This window comes from Schistocerca nitens, chromosome 10, assembly GCF_023898315.1.
Source record: "Schistocerca nitens isolate TAMUIC-IGC-003100 chromosome 10, iqSchNite1.1, whole genome shotgun sequence".
Classification (NCBI taxonomy): Eukaryota; Metazoa; Arthropoda; class Insecta; order Orthoptera; family Acrididae; genus Schistocerca; species Schistocerca nitens.
This window is the reverse complement of record NC_064623.1, coordinates 12,127,000-12,152,496: the sequence shown is the minus strand read 5'-3', so window position 1 is coordinate 12,152,496 and position 25,497 is coordinate 12,127,000. Positions and strand designations below refer to the sequence as shown.

The 25,497-nt window shown below is 40.0% G+C and overlaps 1 protein-coding gene across 1 annotated transcript in view; it reads left to right on the top strand.

Annotated features, from left to right (window-relative positions):
* LOC126210249 (1,5-anhydro-D-fructose reductase-like) overlaps positions 1-25,497 on the top strand; it is a 72,558-nt gene that overhangs the window by 31,015 nt on the left and 16,046 nt on the right. Inside the window, exon 5 of the mRNA XM_049939440.1 lies at positions 15,696-15,855. Coding sequence (XP_049795397.1) covers positions 15,696-15,855 — 160 coding nt within the window. The remainder of the gene's footprint in view (positions 1-15,695; positions 15,856-25,497) is intronic.

Sequence of the window (25,497 nt, the reverse complement as noted above, 5' to 3'; positions counted from 1 at the left end):
CCCACATCCTTTCGTCTTTCCCTCTCCTTCCCCTCTTTCCTGATGAGGCAACAGTTTGTTGCGAAAGCTTGAATTTTGTGTGTGTGTTTGTGTTTGTTTGTGTGTCTATCGACCTGCCAGCGCTTTCGTTCGGTAAGTCACACCATCTTTGTTTTTAGATATATTTTTCCCACGTGGAATGTTTCCCTCTATTACATTGATAAAAGGACTAAACACATAGATAAAAAGTCTCATTATGCCTGTGAAGAGATAAATGATGATTCTATTCTTGTATCCTATGTCAAGCCAGAATATAAGGTGGAGCATTATTGTGATGCAATTTGTACAAGTGGTTTTGCCACAACTCTAGACATTTTCTTTGGAATGTTACACACAGGTGGCGCAAAACGTCCAGATAGTATTCCTTATTGACTGTACGGGCATACGACAGGAACTCATGATGCACTATCCCACTGTAATCAAAGGAAACAGCGAGGAGAACCTTCACATGTGATCAGACTTGTCAAATTTTTCTTTTGGTCTTGGCTTTTCAGGCAGTTTCCATTGGGACGATTGGGCCTCGGTTTCGATATCATACCCAAACACCCTCTTTCGTCACCTGTGAGCACCTTCTTTAGAAGTTCTAGATTGTTGTCAGCTTCATTTATCAACTCTTGAATGATGTTTATATGATGATGTTTTTGATCACAATTCAACAATTTTGGAACACACTTTGCTGTTACATATTTCTTGTCCTAAACATCTGAAAAAATTGTTAGTTTGAGCCAAAGGATACACTGACATCATCAGCAACCTCTCTAATGATGATTCAGCAATTTTTCAGAACTATTTTCATTACGTCTTCCACATTGTCGTCAGTAATTGATATGCTAGGGCATCCAGGGCAGTCGTCATCTTCAACGTCTACTCAGTCCTCTTTGAAATGTTTATGCCACTCGTAAACTCTTACTTTACTCATAGTAGCAATACGAAGAAGGAAAGTTGCTACTCACCATATAGTGGAAATGCTGAGCCGTGATAGGCACAATAAAAAGATTCACACTATCATAGCTTTCGGCCATTAAGGCCTTTGTCAGCAGTACACACATACACACACCCACTCACCCACTCACAACTTGCACACACATCTGCAGTCTCAGAGAGCTGAAACTACACTGCGAGCAGCAGCACCAGTGCATGATAGGAGTGGCAACTGGGTGGGGGTAAGGAGGAGGCTGGGGCGGGGAGGGGGAGGGATAGTATGGTGGGAGAGGCAGACAGTGAAGTGTTGCAATTTAGACGGAAGGTAGGAGAGAAGGTGCGGAGGGGGGAGGGGGTAAGTAGCGGAAAGGAGAGGGGGGGAAAAAAATTAAAAGACTAGGTGTGGCGGTGAAATGACGGCTGTGTAGTGCTGGAATGGGAACAGGGAGGGGGCTGGATGGGTGAGGACAGTGACTAACAAAAGTTGAGGCCAGGAGGGTTACGGGAACAGAGGCTGTATTGCAGGGAAAGTTCCCACCTGCGCAATTCAGAAAAGCTGGTGTTGGTGGGAAGGATCCATATGGCGCAGGCTGTGAAGCATTGAGATGAGGGGTACCATGTTTGGCAGCGTGTTCAGCTACAGGGTGGTCCACTTGTTTTTTGGTCACAGTTTGTCGGTGGCCATTCATGCGGACAGACAGCTTGTTGGTTGTCGTGCCTACATAGAATGCAGCACAGTGGTTGCAGCTTAGCTTGTAGATCACGTGACTGGTTTCACAGGGAGCCCTGCGTTTGATGTGATAGGTAATGTTAGTGATCGGACTGGAGTAGGTTGTGCCTATCGCGGCTCAGCATCTCCGCTATATGGCTAGTAGCAACTTTCCTTCTCTCATATTGTTACATTCCATCCTGGATTTTCCATTGTTTGATTTACTCATAGTAGATTCACCAAAAGCCACAATAAACATTTTGAATGCAGTTTTGCACTTCATTTCTTTCTTCAAGCAAAATTTAATGCAAATTCTTTGCTGCTCAATCTTTTTGAAAGTAAAAATTTGCCAAGCACTCGAAAACACATCTAACCTTTTTTTAATCGATTGTATGCAGCCTGTGAAAATAAAAAGTTCCCATTATTTTTGATCACACCTTGTATAGTTCAGGAGATTTTATGTTTTACACACAGGAGTTTGATTCTTTAAAGGATTGATGGTGTGGTTTTATTGGTGCACCCTAATTGATCTTAGCTTATTCTTGTCCCCTGTTTGATATATGCAATGTAACTACCACATCACCTCCACTGAATATCAGTTCTCCAAATTTACCTAGCAGAGTTTCGTGAGAACCACATCATCTTTTTTCCAGAGATTTCCATTTAAGATCCCTGAGCAGCTTTGTATAGGCTACATACATCTGTTATGATTCTGGCTACACATCTCTGATTTCTTCTGATGTCTGATGCCATACCTACTTGATAAGGATTCATAATACTGGAACAGCAGTCTAGAATTGGTCATACTAATATCTTGTATGAATTTTTCCTGTGTAGATGCACCACACTCCCATACCCCTTCCACCAATACTGATTCTCCCTTTTGCCATCCCCACTAAAACTTTTGTGTCAGTCCAATTTTATATCACTTTTTGTATTACTCCTGAATGTTTAAATGATCTTTTGTGCTCCAGACACGCATCACTCATCTTGTAATTCAGTGGTGTCAGGTTCATTCTTTTTGTCGTGGTCACTTTCTGCCTTTCCTCCAGATTTACAGAGAGCTACCATTTCTTACTTACTAATTTAGTCAGTTACAGTTGGAGACATAAGCTTGACTAGCATTAAGCAGTACAGTTATGGTTTATTGTTAATGCAGCATACAGACTAAGTTTCTATGATGTCTTTGTCTCATGTTGACTAATTCTACATTGCTGAAGGTTCACCTTTGTGATAGGATCTACAGAACATGATGGATGGATGAATGAATGACTGAGTCAATTAATCAAGCAACAAATACAGATTTTGTGTAACTTTATCAGTGTTTCCATCGGTGTGTTCAGCTCACATCAGTCTAGAAATTTGTCCATTATTCAGGAACACACATTTTCAGTAACTTCCCAGAAATACTGAAATTTTAGCTACCTGCAAAGCACAGACTAAGAGCTGCCTGAAGAATTTTTTGATGGTAGTCTCGTTCTCCATTGATTAATTTGTTAGCAGAGCCGACTGGTTTCATTATTATTAACCACTGATGAGCAGAAACATTATTCCAAAAATAGAAAACAGTCACTGTTGCAAGTGTTTTATTAATAATAACACATGTTGCCTGGTTAGCACATTCCCAGATTATCTGTAATTAGTATCAACAATCCTGTTACACAACAGTTTATTCATGATCAATGGATTAACTAAGTTAAAGGTGAGGTGTGAAGTGATTCACTAGCCTTGAACAGCAGGGACTGCATTAGTCATATTTCAAAGCCATTGATATGATGAAGGTAAAGCAAAGGGCACAATCATCAAATATAAATCACTAGCAGTTTACCGTAATAGTTATTTTCTGCGTCACCAGTAGTTAATCTATTTGCAATTTTTAAGAATATTATATTCAGTTCCATCTTTTTGATTGGCTCTGAGCAGCATTTACTTTATTTCAGTCCCTTTTTCCTATCAGCACTGCCACTCTGCACTTTCACTAAATTTTGTCCTCGAGCCAGCCTACTGTGCAGCCCACTCACTTGAGCGTTCACGTTGTCCAGAGCAGTGTCGCTTACCTATTTGCTTACTGCATGTTACTGTGGTTTGGTGAGTTTCATTTTGATTCCTAATCCTGCATTCATGCATTTTACGCTTTTAGCCTGGAGGTTTTACTTGCCATTTCAGGCTTTCCTTCATGTATATTTCATGACTGTGGCCTTCACTTTAATGCTACCACATCAGTGGCTTCTGAATACGACTAATTCGATCTCTGGTGTTTGAGGCAAAAGAAATACTTCACTTCTCACCTTTAGTTTAGCTATCTCATTGATCGATTCTCAATAGGTTCGTGAGTAAAGTGTTATTAACGAGATTGGTATTACTAATGATAGATAATCTGAAGATGCACTAACTGGGCAAAATGCATCATTATTAATACTGCACTTGCAACAGGGACTGTTTTCTATTTTTGGATAATTGAATCACTGTTGCTGCATCAGGCCAAAATGGAGTGGAATAATGTGTTAAACATCATTAACACTGACCACTGCATGACTGAATGCTGTCAGGTGGTGTTGCAGGCAAGTGAGGTGACACAGTGAGCAGAGACAATTGGGGAATCATTTTTGCCACGATACGGGCCGCAAATGGGGAGACCCGTTGACGTAAGTGACTCTGACAGAGAGCAGGTTGTCCTGGCCTGCAGCTGTGAACGAGCTTCTCAGAAATGGTATAGCCAGTCTTCTATTTGTATGCTGCTTTCATGAGCATCTAGGAAAGTGCTTAAGGATGGCGAAACCGTGATGAGGTGCTGGACATTGAAGCTTCATCACAGAATGTGGAGGTCCGAGGCTTGCCTCTCTGTACAGCAGGACAGGTGGCAATCTGATGACGGAGTACAATGCTGGTGCTTCAGAGCACCAAGCACTGAGTGGGCACGATTGAGCTGGTTCTTCACAGCATATGACACATACATTATCCCGTGCTGACTAGACGATATTGTCAGTTAGAATTGAACTGTGCATGGTGTGATTGAGACAGACTATATACTGATGCAAACTGCATCAATCCTGAACTGTCAAACATTTCTGCATTTAGTAAAAGTTGCAAGACCCCCAACAGATATTCCTTAGTTATTCATTAATTTGCAACTCTCTGAATTGGTAGTCCAACAACCTGAAGATAAATGTACAATTTATTCTTCTCTTAATGTACGGTGCTCTGATCTGGACCATGTGTAACATTTTACTGATAAAATAAGGCCATTACAAATATCATCACTTTAGTTTACATTATTATTCATTAGACATTCAGGATGTAAATATGTTTGGAGCCGTGTACAGTGCACAAGTCTCTTTGCTGTGCTTGAGATTTCAGCCACAATTATGCCATTCCAGTCACTGCACAGAGCCCAAAAGGAACACCTCAGACAGACAAACAGAACAGCAACAGAATGTGATCAAAAGTAATATTGTTATCAAATAAAGATAACTTTAATTTTTGAGATAATGATTTTACCTAACTTCCAACCAAATCCCCACTAATGCCGAATTTATCGTGCTTGTTATTTATAGACAGTTACAATATGGGAGTTGAGAGTTAACCTACTAACTTTAACCACAAGTATTACAGATAAAACCACTGTAAATCTAATACCCTCTCATCTGCTGCCTCTTATACAATAATGTGACAAAAGTCATGGGATATCAGTACGCGCATACACAGGTGGCAGTAGTATCGTGTACACGAGGTATAAAACAGCAGTGCATTGGTGGAGCTGTCATTTGTCCTCTGGTGATTCATGTGAAAAGCTTTCCAACACAATAACGGCCACATGACGGAAATTGACGGATTTTGGATGCAGAATGGTAGTGGAGCCAGATGTGTGGGACATTCAATTTCAGAAATCAATAAGGAATTCAATATTCAGCATGAAGAGAGTGCCAAGAGTACCAAATTTCAGGCATTACCTCTTTCCACAGTCAACACAGTGCTCGATGGTCTTCAATTAATGACCAAGGGGAATGGCATTTTGTAGGGTTGTCATTGCATGAAATAACTGCAGAAATCAATATGGGATGTACGATGAACGCATCCGTTAGAACAGTGCAGTCAAATTTGTTGTTAATGGGCTATGGCAGCAGTGCCTTTGCTAACAGCACAACATCAGCTGCACCACCTCTCCTGGGCTTGTGACCATATTGGTTAGACTTTAGATCACTGGAAAATGATGGCCTGGTCAGATGTGTCCCAATTTTGGTTGGTAAGAGCTGCTGATAGGGTTTGAGTGTGGTGCAAACCCCACGAAGCTGTGGATACAGGTTGTCAACAAGCTGGTGGCAGCCCCAAAATGGTGTGAGCTGCGTTTACATGGAATGGACAGTGTCCTCTGGTCCAAATGAACTGATCATTGATGGGAAATGATTATGTTCGGCCACTTGGAGATCATTTGCATCCATTCTTGGACTTCATGTTCCCAAATGATAATGGAATCTTTATGGATGACAAAGTGTTACTGGGCCACAGTTGTTTTATGGGTGACAATGTGTCACTGGGCCACAGTTGTTCACAATTAATTTGTAGAACATTCTGGATAATTCAAGTGAATGATTTCGCCACACAGATTGCCCACCATGAATCTCATCACACATTTAGGGCACATAATCGATAGGTCAGTTCGTGCACATAATCCTGCTCCGACAACACTTCCCCAATTATGGATGGCTGCAGAGGCAGCATTGGTCTATATTTGTGTAGGGGACTTATTATGACTTTTCAAGTCTACGCCGTGTCGAGTTGTTGCACTACATCAGGCAAAAGGAGGTCCGCACAATATTAGGAGATTTCTCTTGACTTTCGTTGCCTCATTGTAAACAGACATGGATCAGAATGACTTACACAAGTATGATAAACAGTATAAAACTAACTTTGATCCTCCACTTTAACAACTATTAGACTACTATCAAATGGGCATATACATGCTTCCTCTCCATCATCAACTTTTTACATATATTTTCATTCTTTGCTTATATTAGATTATCGAGATGTCATATGCACAAATATACACATGGTTACACAATATTAATTAAGTAATAATTTGGTTCAGATTAAGTTACATGTTACTCTGGTTCATGTAAAGCTAGATTCGTATTAACAGCAAATTACTAAAGTAGACAGTAGGTCAAATTCTTTTCCAATGACCTCTCAGCACTAAAATTGTCCCTTTTTTCCCCACCTTCAAACAGAAGTACTATGAAAATTCTTGATCGTCCAATAAGAGTTAGTTCAGGTATATCACACATCTGAATATCTCAGATAAACAGTCTACACTATAATAACCTATCAGTTCATATTTAATTTCTGTGGCTAATTCAATTATATTTGTCAAACAATGGAAACTCCAGGTTGGAATGTCAACACTATTTGGAAAAGGATAGATTGTTACTCACCATGAAAGTGACACCTTGAGTTGCAGGTAGGCACAACGAAAAGACTCCGAGCTGCCGGAGATGGTGTCTGTGTATGTGTGAAATGTGCTTTCTTGTCTGAATGTGTTTTCTTTGCTGAAGAAGGCTTTGGCAAAAAGCTAAATGTGTAACAGTCTTTTTGCTGCGCCTGTCTGCAACTCAACATGTCATCTTTATATTGAGTGCAATCTATCCTTTACCTAATATGTCAATTACATTTTTTATATGCAGAAATTCATCTTAGCAAAAGTCAGTTAAAGTGATCATCTCCAGTGGTAGGAATCAGGAGACAAAGAATTCTAAATTTATTCAACAAATTGCATCAGATCTGCATGCTATTTGATAAGACAATTGTATGTCTTATTTGCAAAGATGGTTAAAGCACCTCATGCTAATCCTATATAGGTAAGCAAGGGAAGATAGAAATCTCCCTGGATGTGTTTATCAAGTGAAACTTGCCATTATAAAACTTAACATAATAACGTACAAACCCTAAAATAAAATTACACACAAATTTTGTTCTATTAGTATGTAATCCTAAAAATATTCTTTTGTTAGACCTTTACTAGTTTCAGAACAGTACTTAATGCCTAAACATTGTTTGGGCTGGATGTTGCTGCATTGTAACATAGCATTCAAAGTGGAGAGACTCAGGAATGGTTGGGGCTCCATTTAGTGATATTGCTGACAACATTAATAATAATTCTGATAGACTATACTATCAGGGCCAATGACTACAAAACAGGTGTTCTTCACATTAAGGGATATCTTTGAGATTCCTTACATCATCTTACTAATACCATAATACAGTGCTAGCAACTACATACATTATTTCTCCACTGTGATTAAGAACATGTCACCATTTGTACCTGAATTCTGCACAATGCTAGTTAAGTACTATTTTTAAATTTTTTAAATTTAAATTTAAATTTTTTAATTAGAATAGGGCGATATGTGACCCACTCCCAAGTGCCCAATACTTTGGTAGAACTTATATGGTATACATCTTATAACATAAATTTTGAAGAATGTGATTCTGGTTTTATGTTTCACTTTAATCTGTTAAGAATGATTGATGACTCTCCTACTTTGATGTTCTCTGTTGTTATTCCTATTCCTGTATCTAAGTCCTGATCTGTTATGTTCTTGACCTTTGCTTTCTCTGTCTCTTGCATTTGTATTGTCTTCTTTCGTTCCACGTGGTCCACTATTGTGATGACTATGTGAGACATTGTGTTGGTTACAGTTATTGCTGTCACTAATTGTGTGTGACCTTTCTTATTGTCTGTCAATGGTGTGTATCTGTTACAAATGTTGTAATAAGCTGTTAACTTTATCCCAGTCTTTTCCAAAGAGTTTGTCTGTTACCTTTCATGGTAAGTGGCTGATAATTACTTCTAACAAATGTTCCTTCCTTATGAGATCTTCTAAGTATTTTGCTTTATTAATATATCCTTCAAAGAAATCTCTGTAACCCTTCCGAGAATAATTCTTGTATGGTTTGGAATAGACATAGTCTCTTTTGCACATTATCATTGCAGTTTTTGGTTTAAAAGTGATTTCAGAATCTTGATAAGTTTTTAAAATCTTCTGATTGTAATATCTCCCACTGCACCATGTCTCCAATCATACGGCTTATTAAAAATCTTATTTTGTCATAATCTGTCCATGTTTCAGATGACATACCTTTAAAAGATGTCAGAAATGAAACTGGGTGCTTATCCCCTATTGGTATAAATTTTGGAAACTTTTTTTTTGTCGTTTACATAGTACAGCAGTACAGTCACTGCACTTACTATCTTACTTTTTGCCCATAAATCTTCAATATCTCCCCTTATTTCTTGTTTTGTATCCTCTAGATTTTAGTTATGTGATACCTTGTTTGTAATATTTATATAATTGTCATTGTTATTAGTTAATGATCCTCCATCACCTTTGAGTGTGGTAACTGATGATGTGGATTTATTGTCAAAAGGGCCCTTAGGTTTACATCTACTTTCTTATTTCATACTTCACATTATAACTTGGGCTTCTCCAGTCTAGATTCTATTTCATTAATAACTGGAGATAGCTCTTCGTCAGTCTTATTCATAAACTTTTGTAATATGTGTTAAGTTGCTAGTAATTCTCTCTCTAAAATTTCAATTCTTTGCATTAAATCATCTTGTTCAGACTTGATCTTATGTACTTAAATGTTTTATTTCACAGTCCAGCTTTTCTTCTATGATTCCTAGTCATTCATCTACTCCTGCAACGTGACTGAATCCTAGATTGACTTGTTTGTCTAAACTGTCCATTGTGCCAGTAAATTGTTAAGTGAAGTCATGTAGTTTGCTGTCCATGTCATATAATCTGTTCTCAACCTTTGTAAAATTATTGTTCATTTGCATGAATCTCTTATTCATTTGAGAAAATTGGCCTAATACCGATTGCATAAACCATTCTATGGTCATATTACCTTCTGTGCAAGCCATGTTACATAATCTATATGTAGATAAATCTGAAATCTAGAAGGGAGTACGGGTGTTACTGGGTACACATTGTTTGTGGGATCAAGTTTCACCTACGTGGGGGATGCACATTGAAAAAGTCTGTAAGAAATTAAGAACTATGTGCTACTTAATGAGAATATTAGAGGGATGCTGCAACGAAGATTCTCTGAAAACTGTGCATTATGCCTATATATACTCACAACTGAAATATGGAATTATTTTCTGAGGAAACTCTTCTCTTAGCCAAAAGCTCTTTAGCCTACAAAAAAGAATTATAAGAATAATGGAAGGTGTAAAATGGAACAAAACCTGTAGACTACTCTTTAAAAAGATAGAAATCCTCCCACATCCATGTATGTATATGTATGAGATAACCGTGTTTGTGAAAAAATGTTCAATGGAAAATCCCACTCTCTCCCAGAAAAATGAAAATATCCACTCCTGTAACACCACGCAAAAAGGAGACTTTCATTTAGAGCCCACCAACACCACCATGAATAAAAAAGGAACCCGATATTATGGGAAAGTTATTTATTATAAACTTCCCCCACAAATTAAATCAATAAATGACCTGGTTTGAATCCTGCCTCGGACATGGATGTGTGTGATGTCCTTAGGTTAGTTAGGTTTAAGTAGTTCTAAGTTCTAGGGGACTGATGACCACAGATGTTAAGTCCCATAGTTCTCAGAGCCAATAAATGACCTGGCAAATTTCAAGTCAACTGCTAAGTCATATTTGACTCATCACTGCTTCTATAGCCTCCACGAGTTCCTTCAGAAAGTTCACTAACGATTTGTGTCTTTGCCTTAGTGACATATCATATAAATGTTACTAGAACTTTAATGATTTACCATGAAAATGTTGCTGTAATGCAAATGCTAATCTGCCAGTACAGTACGTGCTCTTTTTGCTTTAAAATATCTATTCTTTATTTTTGTACAATATTTATTCTGTATATTGTAGCTGAGTGATCATTTAATGTAGAAATAATGAAATTAATGCAAATTTAATATATAGTTTGTTACAAATTGAATTGTCCTACATCAGAATGTACTATTTGTGTATATATGATTACCAGGACCAATAATACTGTACTCTACTCTACTCTACTCTTGCTTTCAAATTAATTGTGGCTGAAATTTCTGTACCGACTTTCTGTAATTCCTTGTATGTATCACAAATGCCATACTGCTCAGAAATCACTGTACTTCACACTGTAGACTCTAAATAAAAGTGCACCCACTGAATTTAAGTTGCAGCAGGTGCGTACGTGTCACATCATGTTGACTGCCACTGCCATTATGTGGTGCAGCTGGGGCAGTCTGTTGCTAGAGCTGCCGTCTCGTAGTAATGTGCCGATTACCGAACCCCACTGAGGTGCTCGAGTTGCCGGATGTGATCATTGAGCTTACTTTCTCATTGATTCATTAATTCTGAAATGTGATTATGCATACAGTTATTGCTGTGTCATCCAAGCAAGATACACACAGGGCAAAACCACCACAAGCGCAAAGATGCGAGCTGGTGCCAGTGCTGTAGAGACTCGCCACTCGTGCGAGTTCCACCAGAGCCACGGGTGGTGCTGAGGACAAAGATAATGACTGTGCCTCATCCAATTGCCGGCCAAGTACAATCCGCAAATGACTGGACGACAATGGAAAGAAGCCTACTCGGAAGACAGGAGAGCAGCTCTCGTCCACTCGGTTACAGATCATCGTCCAGGGCTGACTTAACCAGGGAATGTCATTAGTGGACTCTTATCAGTGAACAGACAGTCGTTGTAAATTGCATTTACTATGTACTGTGAAGTTTACCTAGTGTTATTTGCATTTAGGCATTGAGGGCCTTTTTTGTGTTATATTACAAGCAGTGTTGTAGACCTCAATATCCAACAAGTCACAAAAATAAGTAAACCCTTTTAACTCATATGTGTGCTTCATTACTAATTTGTTGGAGTGTTGTAGGACCTGCGTTCTCCTATCCTGTTACCTGACCCTGGGGCATAGCTGTGTGACAGGGGCAGGGACAAATTGTCATAGTGGTGTACTGCACCAGAAGCCATTTCACGAACTTGTAAACTCGGCCTACCGTAACAACTGTGGAAACTCAGCCTCCACAGCAGGAATGACAAGACCTTTACAGAACTGGTGACGAGGGTTAGAAAAGTTACGAGTGTTGCTCAGTACTTGCCAAATCTTGATTGGTTGAATCAATTCCAATTTATTCTCATACCACACAAAATATCAACTATGTCGTTGATAAAACTGTAGAACCTCTTGTACTCCTCTAAAACCTATTGCCCAGTGAGACAAATCACATTTTTCTGTATACAGGATTGATGGTTGTGTCCGATTATGCCATAACCTGGGCGAACAGCTGTTCGATATGTGGTATGTTCTGTGCCTTGTGTGGAGACCAGTGAGGGCAGTGTTATGTTACGGTGGACCTGTGGGGCCTGGGGTGGCAGTCCGAGGCACCAGGTCAGCTGTGAACTATGTGAACTTTGCTGAGGACCACCCCTTTGTGCTCGACGTCTTGCTCGACCGTGATCGGATCTTCCGTCAGGATAGCTGTTCCTGTCAGAATGCAAATATCTTGCTACATTGGTTTGAGGAGTACGATAGTGGACTCTGATTGATACCTTGGCCATGAAATTTGCCCATTCTGAATCAAATGGAACGCATCTGCGATACTTTTGGGCATCGGCTCCATCTCTACAAAACACTGGCCCATAATTTAGAGAAATTGCATGACCCATGATAGACATTTTGTGCCATACACCACCACAAACCTACCAAAGATTTGTGAAATCCACGAAATGCAAAATAGCTGGGTATTGAATTCAAAAGCTGCACTAATTTACTAAGAAGCAGGCAGTCATAATGCTAAGGCTTATTATTGTAGGCTGTTGTTGTTGTTGTGGTCTTCAGTCCTGAGACTGGTTTGATGCAGCTCTCCATGCTACTCTATCCTGTGCAAGCTTCTTCATCTCCCAGTACCTACTGCAACCTACATCCTTCTGAATCTGCTTAGTGTATTCATCTCTTGGTCTCCCCCTACGATTTTTACCCTCCACGCTGCCCTCCAATACTAAATTGGTGATCCCTTGATGCCCCAGAACATGTCCTACCAACCGATCCCTTCTTCTGGTCAAGTTGTGCCACAAACTCCTCTTCTCCCCAATCCTATTCAGTACTTCCTCATTAGTTATGTGATCTACCCATCTAATCTTCAGCATTCTTCTGTAGCACCACATTTCGAAAGCTTCTATTCTCTTCTTGTCCAAACTATTTACCGTCCATGTTTCACTTCCATACATGGCTACACTCCATACAAATACTTTCAGAAATGACTTCCTGACACTTAAATCTATACTCGATGATAACAAATTTCTCTTCTTCAGAAACGCTTTCCTTGCCATTGCCAGTCTACATTTTATATCCTCTCTACTTCGACCATCATCAGTTATTTTGCTCCCCAAATATCAAAACTCCTTTACTACTTTAAGTGTCTCATTTCCTAATCTAATACCCTCAACATCACCCGACTTAATTCGACTACATTCCATTATCCTCGTTTTGCTTTTGTTGATGTTCATCTTATATCCTCCCTTCAAGACACCATCCGTTCCGTTCAACTGCTCTTCCAAGTCCTTTGCTGTCTCTGACAGAATTACAATGTCATCGGCGAACCTCAAAGTTTTTATTTCTTCTCCATGGATTTTAATACCTACTCCGAATTTTTCTTTTGTTTCCTTTACTGCTTGCTCAATATACAGATTGAATAACATCGGGGAGAGGCTACAACCCTGTCTTACTCCCTTCCCAACCACTGCTTCCCTTTCATGCCTCTCGACTCTTATAACTGCCATCTGGTTTCTGTACAAATTGTAAATAGCGTTTCGCTCCCTGTATTTTACCCCTGCCACCTTTAGAATTTGAAAGAGAGTATTCCAGTCAACATTGTCAAAAGCTTTCTCTAAGTCTACAAATGCTAGAAACGTAGGTTTGCCTTTCCTTAATCTTTCTTCTAAGATAAGTCGTAAGGTCAGTATTGCCTCACGTGTTCCAGTATTTCTACGGAATCCAAACTGATCTTCCCCGAGGCCGGCTTCTACTACTTTTTCCATTCGTCTGTAAAGAATTCGTGTTAGTATTTTGCAGCTGTGGCTTATTAAACTGATTGTCCGGTAATTTTCACATCTGTCAACACCTGCTTTCTTTGGGATTGGAATTATTATATTCTTCTTGAAGTCTGAGGGTATTTCACCTGTTTCATACATCTTGCTCACCAGATGGTAGAGTTTTGTCAGGACTGGCTCTCCCAAGGCCGTCAGTAGTTCCAATGGAATGTTGTCTACTCCGGGGGCCTTGTTTCGACACAGGTCTTTCAGTGCTCTGTCAAACTCTTCACGCAGTATCGTATCTCCCATTTCATCTTCATCTACATCCTCTTCCATTTCCATAATATTGTCTTCAAGTACATCACCCTTGTATAGACCCTCTATATACTCCTTCCACCTTTCTGCTTTCCCTTCTTTGCTTAGAACTGGGTTTCCATCTGAGCTCCTGATGTTCATACAAGTGGTTCTCTTATCTCCAAAGGTCTCTCTAATTTTCCTGTAGGCAGTATCTATCTTACCCCTAGTGAGAAAAGCCTCTACATCCTTACATTTGTCCTCTAGGCATCCCTGCTTAGCCATTTTGCACTTCCTGTCGATCTCATTTTTGAGACGTTTGTATTCCTTTTTGCCTGCTTCATTTACTGCATTTTTATATTTTCTCCTTTCATCAATTAAATTCAATATTTCTTCTGTTACCCAAGGATTTCTACTAGCCCTCGTCTTTTTACCTATTTGATCCTCTGCTGCTTTCACTACTTAATCCCTCAAAGCTACCCATTCCTCTTCTACTGTATTTCTTTCCCCCATTCCTGTCAATTGTTCCCTTATGCTCTCCCTGAAACTCTCTAGAACCTCTGGTTCTTTCAGTTTATCCAGGTCCCATCTCCTTAAATTCCCACCTTTTTGCAGTTTCTTCAGTGTTAATCTACAGGTCATAACCAATAGATTGTGGTCAGAGCCCACATCTGCCCCTGGAAATGTCTTACAATTTAAAACCTGGTTCCTAAATCTCTGTCTTACCATTATATAATCTATCTGATACCTTTTAGTATCTCCAGGGTTCTTCCATGTATACAACCTTCTATCATGATTCTTAAACCAAGTGTTAGCTATGATTAAGTTGTGCTCTGTGCAAAATTCTACCAGGCGGCTTCCTCTTTCATTTCTTAGCCCCAATCCATATTCACCTACTACGTTTCCTTCTCTCCCTTTTCCTACACTCGAATTCCAGTCACCCATGACTATTAAATTTTCGTCTCCCTTCACTATCTGAATAATTTCTTTTATTTCATCGTACATTTCTTCAATTTCTTCATCATCTGCAGAGCTAGTTGGCATATAAACTTGTACTACTGTAGTAGGTGTGGGCTTCGTATCTATCTTGGCCACAATAATGCGTTCACTATGCTGTTTGTAGTAGCTTACCCGCATTCCTATTTTCCTATTCATGTTGTAGGCTATGTTGCATAAAATGAGTGTTTTGTAATACCTGACTTTAGTGCAGTGCTGTAAACATTTTTCTTCTTGGTTTTAATGAGGATTGGCCATAATAGTCTATAGCCTTTAATATGTATATATTCTGATATTTGTGGTAAGTTTTCTAAGTGTAAATGACAAAACTGTAAAAAATTGTTTCTCTTTTTATACGTTTGAGGACTACCTCTCCTATGTTCTATGGAAGCAACCATAGCATATTAATTTCTTTTGTGATTATGTGTTGTATATATTTTTTTCTCTTACATGCTTCATGCCCTAGAGGATCTCTGCATTCCAGGTCTCTGGAACTATCAGTATATATTGCCTGCTGTAAGTGTGGTCCAATATCCACTGCACAGAACCTTGATAAGCACACATCTATTTGCAGGATACTTAAATATGGATGGCCAGGCATATGGTGTTCTATATACTGAAAGCACAACTTCTTCACATACTGTAAAATATATATATTTTTTTCAAATTTCAGATTGTTGAATCATTTTCAACTAACTAACCCAGTAGTTTCACAAATTGCACAGAAGCACGGCAAGACAAATGCCCAAATACTGCTGCGGTACCTCATTCAACTCGGCGTGGCAGTAATACCAAAGAGCACCAACCCGGACCGTCTACAGCAGAACTTTGATGTAAGTGTGTGCAGACTCTTCCTATTGGATATGAATTCAACAGTTTGTGCATAAACTAAACAACTGTCATTTTGTACGTCACCTAACTCTTTACCAGTTCGGAGATCAGACACGTGGAAGAATGTTGGGCCTAGGAAACTGGTCTTTTGCCATTATTTAAAGCATTGCTGGCAGGTATCAAATTGGTATATTTTCAAGAGTGATACATTAAAAAAAGACCACCTTCATGATTTATTTTTTGTCTACTTGATGGTAAATTACAAATTTTAAAATAATTATAACAAAAAGTATAATTATCCTTCCAAGAAAAAGTGAGAGGTGAGCTATTGAGCAATTTCTTCCTCTTGAGCTCACAAAATTTCTTACTCATTCACAGGCATGATGTATCTGTAGCAGATTTCCAGCAAACTGCAAAACCTAATGAACACACACATGAATTTAGGTCAATACAATCATATTAGTTCAGCCATTCACGACAGCAGCTGTTGCATTTGCTGTTTTGTTTGTCCCCCCCCCCCCCCACACACACACGTAATAATTCTAGAAACTGACAGTAGAAGGCAGCACCAGCCACGAGGCAAGACATCTGTACATTGTTCTCATATACAATGAGTTTAGTTTCCGAGTGACAGATGACTTTCATGTCGAGAAAATTGCGCCCCAATGTATACTCAGACCTGTCTTTCTAATGCCAAGTTGTGGCCTGGGCTATGCTTGGCCTTGGTCTACAGTGTGTTAAGTGGGTATTGTGGATACATACATCTATTGCCTACTTATAATTAGTGCTTTTGATGCATCGACATCTACATTCGTAGTCTGAAAACAACTGTCTAGTGCATTGTGGAGGGTTCTTCTGTTGTACCAGTTATTACAGTTTCTTCCTTTCCACCATGTATGGAGCACTGGGAGAATGATATTTCAAATACCTCTGTGCATCCTGTAATTAGCTGAAACTTGTCTTGAGGACCTTAATGTCAGGGATAGTGAGAGGGCAGAAGAACATCTTCTGATGTTCTACGAGGGGGAAGGGGGAGATTAGATAGTGAAATTATAAATATCTCTTTTGCCTCGCCCCCCTCCCCACTGCTCTCCTGCCTGCTTCCAGTCTTCAGCACTTCTGAAGCTATTAAAGGCCTTGGCTCACATTAGAACAACAGAGTCCCAACATTAAATCCTCTTAGAATTGTAATGGCTTATTAGAGTGATGGCCCTACAGTAATGTTCTGACTGTGTTGAGTTAAAGTTCTTTCCCCCACATGAACTCTAAACGTTTCATATGACTTGGTAATACTAGTGTTTCAAAAGAATAAATAGCTTTCTCCTCTTGTAATTATTTTCCCACATTCAGATAATATTGTTCAGCACATTAATCCTTAATTCAGTAATTACACTACAATACTGTCACTGAAACATAGCCGAACTACAAATCCTAGCAAAAAATGACTGTTATGTGTGTTGTATATGTACTTCAAGTAAATATTATTTGCAACACCCCTGACATTCCCCCACTGTCTTTGGAATGTTTTAATGCCAGTGAAATTCAGTGGTAAACAGAACAAAACCTTGGCCTGCTGCAATATAAATAGTTCATGCCAACCAATAAAGAATATAAATGCAAGACTGGACTGTACATAATTTAATTTCATATTTCTCATGCAGCAGCAGTGGTGTCCCGATGCTCTACAGCTGCCATTGTATTGTTGCCCAGTCGTATTTTCTCATGCAGTCTATGCCAGGTATTATTTTCTCCCCATGCACTTCTTGATCCTGTGTGGCATCATTACAAAATTTCTTTCTAGAACATATTCTTACATTCTTACATATGTTAGCACATGACACAGCCCCTACTTGTAGATCACCTGGCATCTCAGCAATATTCTTTAATATATTCTCCTATCCTTAGTTACTTATACAAGGAGAAAATTATCTACAAATGTTCATCATAGATGAACCTTTACAGTCCCTTTAAAATTGACTCTAATGACTTGGTAAGCAGGTTTTGTACGCTAGTAGGTGTCTAACATCAACAGTCTATCAAGTCAGGTTTTTCAGCATTTCTATCAGTCAAACAAACCCATAGGAATTGTACAGCTCTTCTTTATACATACTGAATATCTCCTTTTAGACCATTTGTTATGGATTCCACACACTTAAGTAAGATTATAACACAGGAAGGGTGAGTGTTTTGTAAGCAGTCTCCTTTGTTGGTTGATTTTCCCAGTATCCTACCAATGAACTGATGTGTGCCGCATGCTTTGCCTATGACAGAGATTATGACATTGCTTAATTTCATATCCCCACAAACTGTTAACTGTGGGTATGTGTGTGAGTTGGCACATTCCAATTGTGACTCACTGATGGTGTACTCAGAGGATGTAACTTTTCTGGCTTTTGTGAAGAGCATCGTTTTACATTTCTGTACATTTAAAGTAAGTCACCAATATTTGCATCAGTTTGAGACCCTACCAAGGTCTGTGTGGATATTTGTGATGCTTTTCTCAGGCAGAGCTTTGTTACAGCTGACTGCGACAACTGTAGAAAGTCTGAGGTTAATTTTAATATGGCCCAACTGGCAACTGAACTCTAAGGGTCTCAACACATATTCCTCTTGCACAAGTCAAGTTACTTCTACTTCAGTGAAGGTAAATCTTCCAGGTTGCTGGGCTTCATCAGGTTCCTCTCCAATTTCTTCATACATACACTCCTGGAAATTGAAATAAGAACACCGTGAATTCATTGTCCCAGGAAGGGGAAACTTTATTGACACATTCCTGGGGTCAGATACATCACATGATCACACTGACAGAACCACAGGCACATAGACACAGGCAACAGAGCATGCACAATGTCGGCACTAGTACAGTGTATATCCACCTTTCGCAGCAATGCAGGCTGCTATTCTCCCATGCAGACGATCGTAGAGATGCTGGATGTAGTCCTGTGGAACGGCTTGCCATGCCATTTCCACCTGGCGCCTCAGTTGGACCAGCGTTCGTGCTGGACGTGCAGACCGCGTGAGACGACGCTTCATCCAGTCCCAAACATGCTCAATGGGGGACAGATCTGGAGATCTTGCTGGCCAGGGTAGTTGACTGACACCTTCTAGAGCACGTTGGGTGGCACGGGATACATGCGGACGTGCATTGTCCTGTTGGAACAGCAAGTTCCCTTGCCGGTCTAGGAATGGTAGAGCGATGGGTTCGATGACGGTTTGGATGTACCGTGCACTATTCAGTGTCCCCTCGACGATCACCAGTGGTGTACGGCCAGTGTAGGAGATCGCTCCCCACACCATGATGCCGGGTGTTGGCCCTGTGTGCCTCGGTCGTATGCAGTCCTGATTGTGGCGCTCACCTGCACGGCGCCAAACACGCATACGACCAGCATTGGCACCAAGGCAGAAGCGACTCTCATCGCTGAAGACGACACGTCTCCATTCGTCCCTCCATTCACGCGTGTCGCGACACCACTGGAGGCGGGCTGCACGATGTTGGGGCGTGAGCGGAAGACGGCCTAACGGTGTGCGGGACCGTAGCCCAGCTTCATGGAGATGGTTGCGAATGGTCCTCGCCGATACCCCAGGAGCAACACTGTCCCTAATTTGCTGGGAAGTGGCGGTGCGGTCCCCTATGGCACTGCGTAGGATCCTACAGTCTTGGCGTGCATCCGTGCGTCGCTGCGGTCCGGTCCCAGGTCGACGGGCACGTGCACCTTCCGCCCACCACTGGCGACAACATCGATGTACTGTGGAGACCTCAAGCCCCACGTGTTGAGCAATTCGGCGGTACGTCCACCCGGCCTCCCGCATGCCCACTATACGCCCTCGCTCAAAGTCCGTCAACTGCACATACGGTTCATGTCCACACTGTCGCGGCATGCTACCAGTGTTAAAGACTGCGATGGAGCTGCGTATGCCACGGCAAACTGGCTGACACTGACGGCGGCGGTGCACAAATGCTGCGCAGCTAGCGCCATTCGATGGCCAACACCGCGGTTCCTGGTGTGTCCGCTGTGCCGTGCGTGTGATCATTGCTTGTACAGCCCTCTCGCAGTGTCCGGAGCAAGTATGGTGGGTCTGACACACCGGTGTCAATGTGTTCTTTTTTCCATTTCCAGGAGTGTAGTTGACATTTCAACCCAACACAGCTGGCTGTCAAACCAGAAATATCAGAAGATGCTAGAGAAGATCCCAGCAGAGGTGTCAAAATGTCAATCCCACGTGAGCAAATTGAAGACGATCATGATGTGACCCAGCAACATAGATGATTTTACCTTTGATGGTGCAGAAATACACCAGACATGAATTATTTGAGGGAAACCATTTTGTTTATTCACATGGTACAAGAAACAAAGAAAAACTTATGCTTCCCACCCACCACCTCAAACTGTATGTCCAGGGACCAAAGTAAGTGGGAATGAAAATTTACAATAAATTAAAAGGAAACAAGTTAACGTAGATGAATTTAGGTCCCCTTAAAAGAAAGCTGTATGAGGTACTGTCACTAAAATGTTATTACTCAGTGGATGAATTGTGTAGGACGAACTGGAAATTTAAGCTGAATGCCATGTGTTATATATTCCAAAAAATATCATTATAGTGTCATTATTTATTTTAGTACTATTATTTAGTAGTGTAAAAATCATTGCAAGTGTATTATAAATTCTGTCTGCTATACTCAAACCAGATGGATTGCACATGTATGTCATGAGATGAATAAACCACTGTTCCACAATTAGACATCACTTGTACAACAAGAAAGTGTGTTGGGAGCCTTACTACTTATGTTGTCTGTCAATAACTTGACAGACAATATGTATGATAGGAGAGAGTATTGTGCTTTGGAACACTTTTCAGACTTAACCTCAAGCCAGCCCTGTAAGAGAAGTTTGCTGCTCCGGCAGCTGGAGGCAGTGTTCCTGTTAGTATGTGTTGTTGTTGTGGTCTTCAGTCCTGAGACTGTTTAGATGCAGCTCTCCATGCTACTCTATCCTGTGCAAGCTTCTTCATCTCCCAGTACCTACTGCAACCTACATCCTTCTGAATCTGATTAGTGTATTCATCTCTTGGTCTCCCTCTATGATTTTTACCCTCCACGCTGCCCTCCAATACTAAATTCATGATCCCTTGATGCCTCAGAACATGTCCTACCAACCGATCCATTCTTCTAGTCAAGTTGTGCCACAAACTTCTCTTCTCCCCAATACTATTCAATACCTCCTCATTAGTTATATGATCTACCCATCTAATCTTCAGCATTCTACCGTAGCAACACATTTCGAAAACTTCTATTCTCTTCTTGTCCAAACTAGTTATCGTCCATGTTTCACTTCCATACATGGCTACACTCCATACAAATACTTTCAGAAACGACTTCCTGACACTTAAATCTATACTCGATGTTAACAAATTTCTCTTCTTCAGAAACGCTTTCCTTGCCATTGCCAGTCTACATTTGATATCCTCTCTACTTCGACCATCATCAGTTATTTTGCTCCCCAAATAGCAAACCTCCTTTACTACTTTAAGTGTCTCATTTCCTAATCTAATTCCCTCAGCATCACCCGACTTAATTCGACTACATTCCATTATCCTCGTTTTGCTTTTGTTGATGTTCATCTTATACCCTCCTTTCATGACACTGTCCATTCTGTTCAACTGCTCTTCCAAGTCCTTTGCTGTCTCTGACAGAATTACAATGTCATCGGCGAACCTCAAAGTTTTTATTTCTTCTCCATGGATTTTAATACCTACTCCGAATTTTTCTTTTGTTTCCTTCACTGCTTGCTCAATATACAGATTGAATAACATCGGGGATAGGCTACAACCCTGTCTCACTCCCTTCCCAACCACTGCTTCCCTTTCATGCCTCTCGACTCTTATAACTGCCATCTGGTTTCTGTACAAATTGTAAATAGCCTTTCGCTCCCTGTATTTTACCCCTGCCACCTTCAGAATTTGAAAGAGAGTATTCCAGTCAACATTGCCAAAAGCTTTCTCTAATTCTACAAATCCCAGAAATGTAGGTTTGCCTTTCCTTAATCTTTCTTCTAAGATAAGTCGTAGGGTCAGTATTGCCTCCCGTGTTCCAGTATTTCTACGGAATCCAAACTGACCTTCCCCGAGGTTGGCTTCTACCAGTTTTTCCATTCGTCTGTAAAGAATTTGCATTAGTATTTTGCATCCATGACTTATTAAACTGATTGTTCGGTAATTTCCACATCTGGCAGCACCTGCTTTTTTTGGGATTGGAATTATTATATTCTTCTTGAAGTCTGAGGGTATTTCGCCTGTCTCGTACATCTTGCTCACCAGATGGTTGAGTTTTGTCAGGACTGGCTCTCCCAAGGCCATCAGCAGTTCTAATGGAATGTTGTCTACTCCCGGGGCCTTGTTTCGACTCAGGTCTTTCAGTGCTCTGTCAAACTCTTCATGCAGTATCGTATCTCCCATTTCATCTTCATCTACATCCTCTTCCATTTCCATAATATTGTCCTCAAGTACATCGCCCTTGTATAGACCCTCTATATACTCCTTCCACCTTTCTAATTTCCCTTCTTTGCTTAGAACTGGGTTTCCATTTGAGCTCTTGATATTCATACAAGTGGTTCTCTTTTCTCCAAAGGTCTCTTTAATTTTCCTGTAGGCAGTATCTGTCTTACCTCTAGTGAGATAAGCCTCTACATCCTTGCATTTGTCCTCTAGCCATCCCTGCTTAGCCATTTTGCACTTCCTGTCGATCTCATTTTTGAGACGTTCGTATTCCTTTTTGCCTGCTTCATTTACTGCATTTTTATATTTTCTCCTTTCATCAATTAAATTCAATATTTCTTCTGTTGCCCAAGGATTTCTACTAGCCCTAGGCTTTTGTATGTGTATGTTGTCTAATTCAGAAGAGGCTTTTTTGCTGAAAGCTTACTTGTTTAACAGTCTTTTTGTGTTGATGCAATTTAATCCCCGTACCACTGAAAAGATGAGCGAAATAAGAATTAGTGTCAGTGGTGTTGAGAAACAGCTGAAATTGATAAAAATGGACAAAGCTCTATGGCCCAATGGAATCCCTATCAGATTCTATACTCAATCTGCAGCTGAGTTAGCCCCTCTTGTAACTATATTCTGTCATAGATCCCTCGACCAAAAAAGTGTGCCCAGTTCTTGGAAAAAAGCACAGGTTATATCCGTCTAAAAGATTGGTAGTAGAAGTGATCCACAAAATTATCTTCCAATATCCTCACCACTGATTTGCTGTCGAATATTAGAACATATTTTGAGCCCAAAATAAAGAGATATCTTGAACAGAATGACCTCCTCCATGCCAGACAGCATGGAGTCAGAAAACATCAATCATGTGAAACCCGAGTCGCGCTTTTCTCATGACGTACTGAAAGTTTTGGATCAAGGCAGTTAGGTAGATGCTGTATTTTTTGATTTCCGAAAAGCATTTGATGCAGTACCACGCTTATGTTTACTGTTAAAAGTACAATCATATGGGGTATCAACTGAAATTTGTGACTAGACTGAGGACTTTTTGGTATGAGGAGACAGCAAGTTATCTCGGATGGAGAATCATCATCAGATACAGAAGTAACATTGGGTGTTGCCCAGGAAAGTGTGTTGCGATCCTTGCTGTTCATGTTGCATGTTTATGACCTTGCAGACAATATTGATAGTAAAATCAGGCTTTTCACATATGATGCAGTTATTTATAATGGAGCGCTGTCTGAAAGGAGCTGCATAAATATTCAGTCAGATCCTGATAAAATTTCAAAGTGGTGCACAGATTTGCAACTTGTTTTAAATGTTGAAAAATGTAAAATTGTGCACTTCACAAAATGAAAAAAAATGTAGTATCCTATGACCATAAAACCTGTGAATTACTGTTGGATTTGGCCAATTTATATAAATACCTGGGTGTAACACTTTGTATGGATATGAAATAGAATGACCAAATAGGCTAAGTTGTTGGTAAAGCAAATGGTAGAGTTTGGTTTACTGATAGCATACTGGGAAGTGCAGTCAGTCTACAAATGAGATTGGTTACAATTTACTTGTCCAATTCATTCTAGAATATTTCTCAAATGTGTGGGGTCCATAACAGATAGGACTAACAGGAGATACTGAATGTATAAAGAGAAGGGCAGCACAAATGGTCATAGTTTGTTTGATCTGTGGGAGAGCGTCACAGAGATACTGAAGAATCTGAACTGGCAGATCCTTGAAGATATATGTAAATAATTGTGAGAAAATCTGCTTAGAAAGTTCCAATAGCCAGCTTTAGATGATTACATTTGGAATACACTACAACCCCCTACATATTGCTCACATAGAGATAACGAGGGTAAGATTAGAATAATTACAGCATGCACAGAGGTATTCAAACAGTGATTCTTCCCACGGTCCATACGTGAATGGAACAGGAAGAAACCCTAATAACTGGTAGAGTGGGAAGTACCCTCTGCTGTGCGCTTCACAGTGGTTTGCGGAGTATCGATGTAGATGTACATGTACATGTAGATGTCTGCAATTCAACGTCTCCATTATATGGTGAGCAGTAGTCTATCCTTTTCATAATGCTGTCATTCTGTCCTGGATTTTCCATTGTTAGAAGTTTAATATACTTTGTTATTCTATTTAGTAATGATAGTATTCACTATATGTGTGGTACAGTATTTTCTTAAATTGCAAAAAGTACTCTGTAAAACCAAGATTTTTCCAAATGTGAAAATCAATCCAAGGTACAACATGATCATGTACCTAGGAACAAATATTTCGTTGTAATTCAAAAGTGTTGCAATTGAGAAAGTCTTGTCTACAAGGTATGTAATAGTCTCTATGTTATGTTATTGCTCCAATACACACCAATAATCAGTAAGTGAGGTCAAATTAAGAAGTAGTATTATCAAAAAGCAGTTACACATTGAAAATATTTTGAAATGGAAGCCATTGGCAGCTAATACAAATTTATATTTTCGAGACAGAGAAACTCAGTTCAGTTGCAAATTTTGTATGTCCCATGGTAGAAGATGTTCTTCTGTTTCAAGATACAAGATGCGGCATGGCTTATGAAGTATAGCTTAACCGTCCACACATTATGTATCTAGTATTAAAAATATACATAACTGTACTCATCTTGAAACTCTGTAACTGAGGAATTAACAGTACCCTTCAGATAGCTTTAATACATTAAGTGACACTTCAATATGTAGAACTCATCATATTTACAAATGCTGCATAGAACAGAACCTCATGTCTCACAATAACAAAAACAGTAAAAAATGCTGGAAGCTGCTAATTGCAGTCTGTAGTCCTTCATGTGATGCTAAGATCAGTCTCTACACTGAAACACCAACTGTAAAATATCATGTGTTCCAGGTTACAGTATCATCAAGACACCTACGGTATGGCTATCTGTATTGCTGGAGCACACAAGCCTCCCCGCCAACGGCAATGTCCATAATTCATGAGGGGGGGGGGGGGGAGGGGGAGGTAAAATGGGGGGGGGGGATGTCACAACTTGATTAAAAGAAGTGAAGGATTGATATGATATCTCATTGGCCAACAAGAAAAAGTCAATTTGGTTATGGAACGAACTGTGAGAGGGGTACAAAATGTAGAGGTAGACAAAGTTTGACTACATTAAGCAG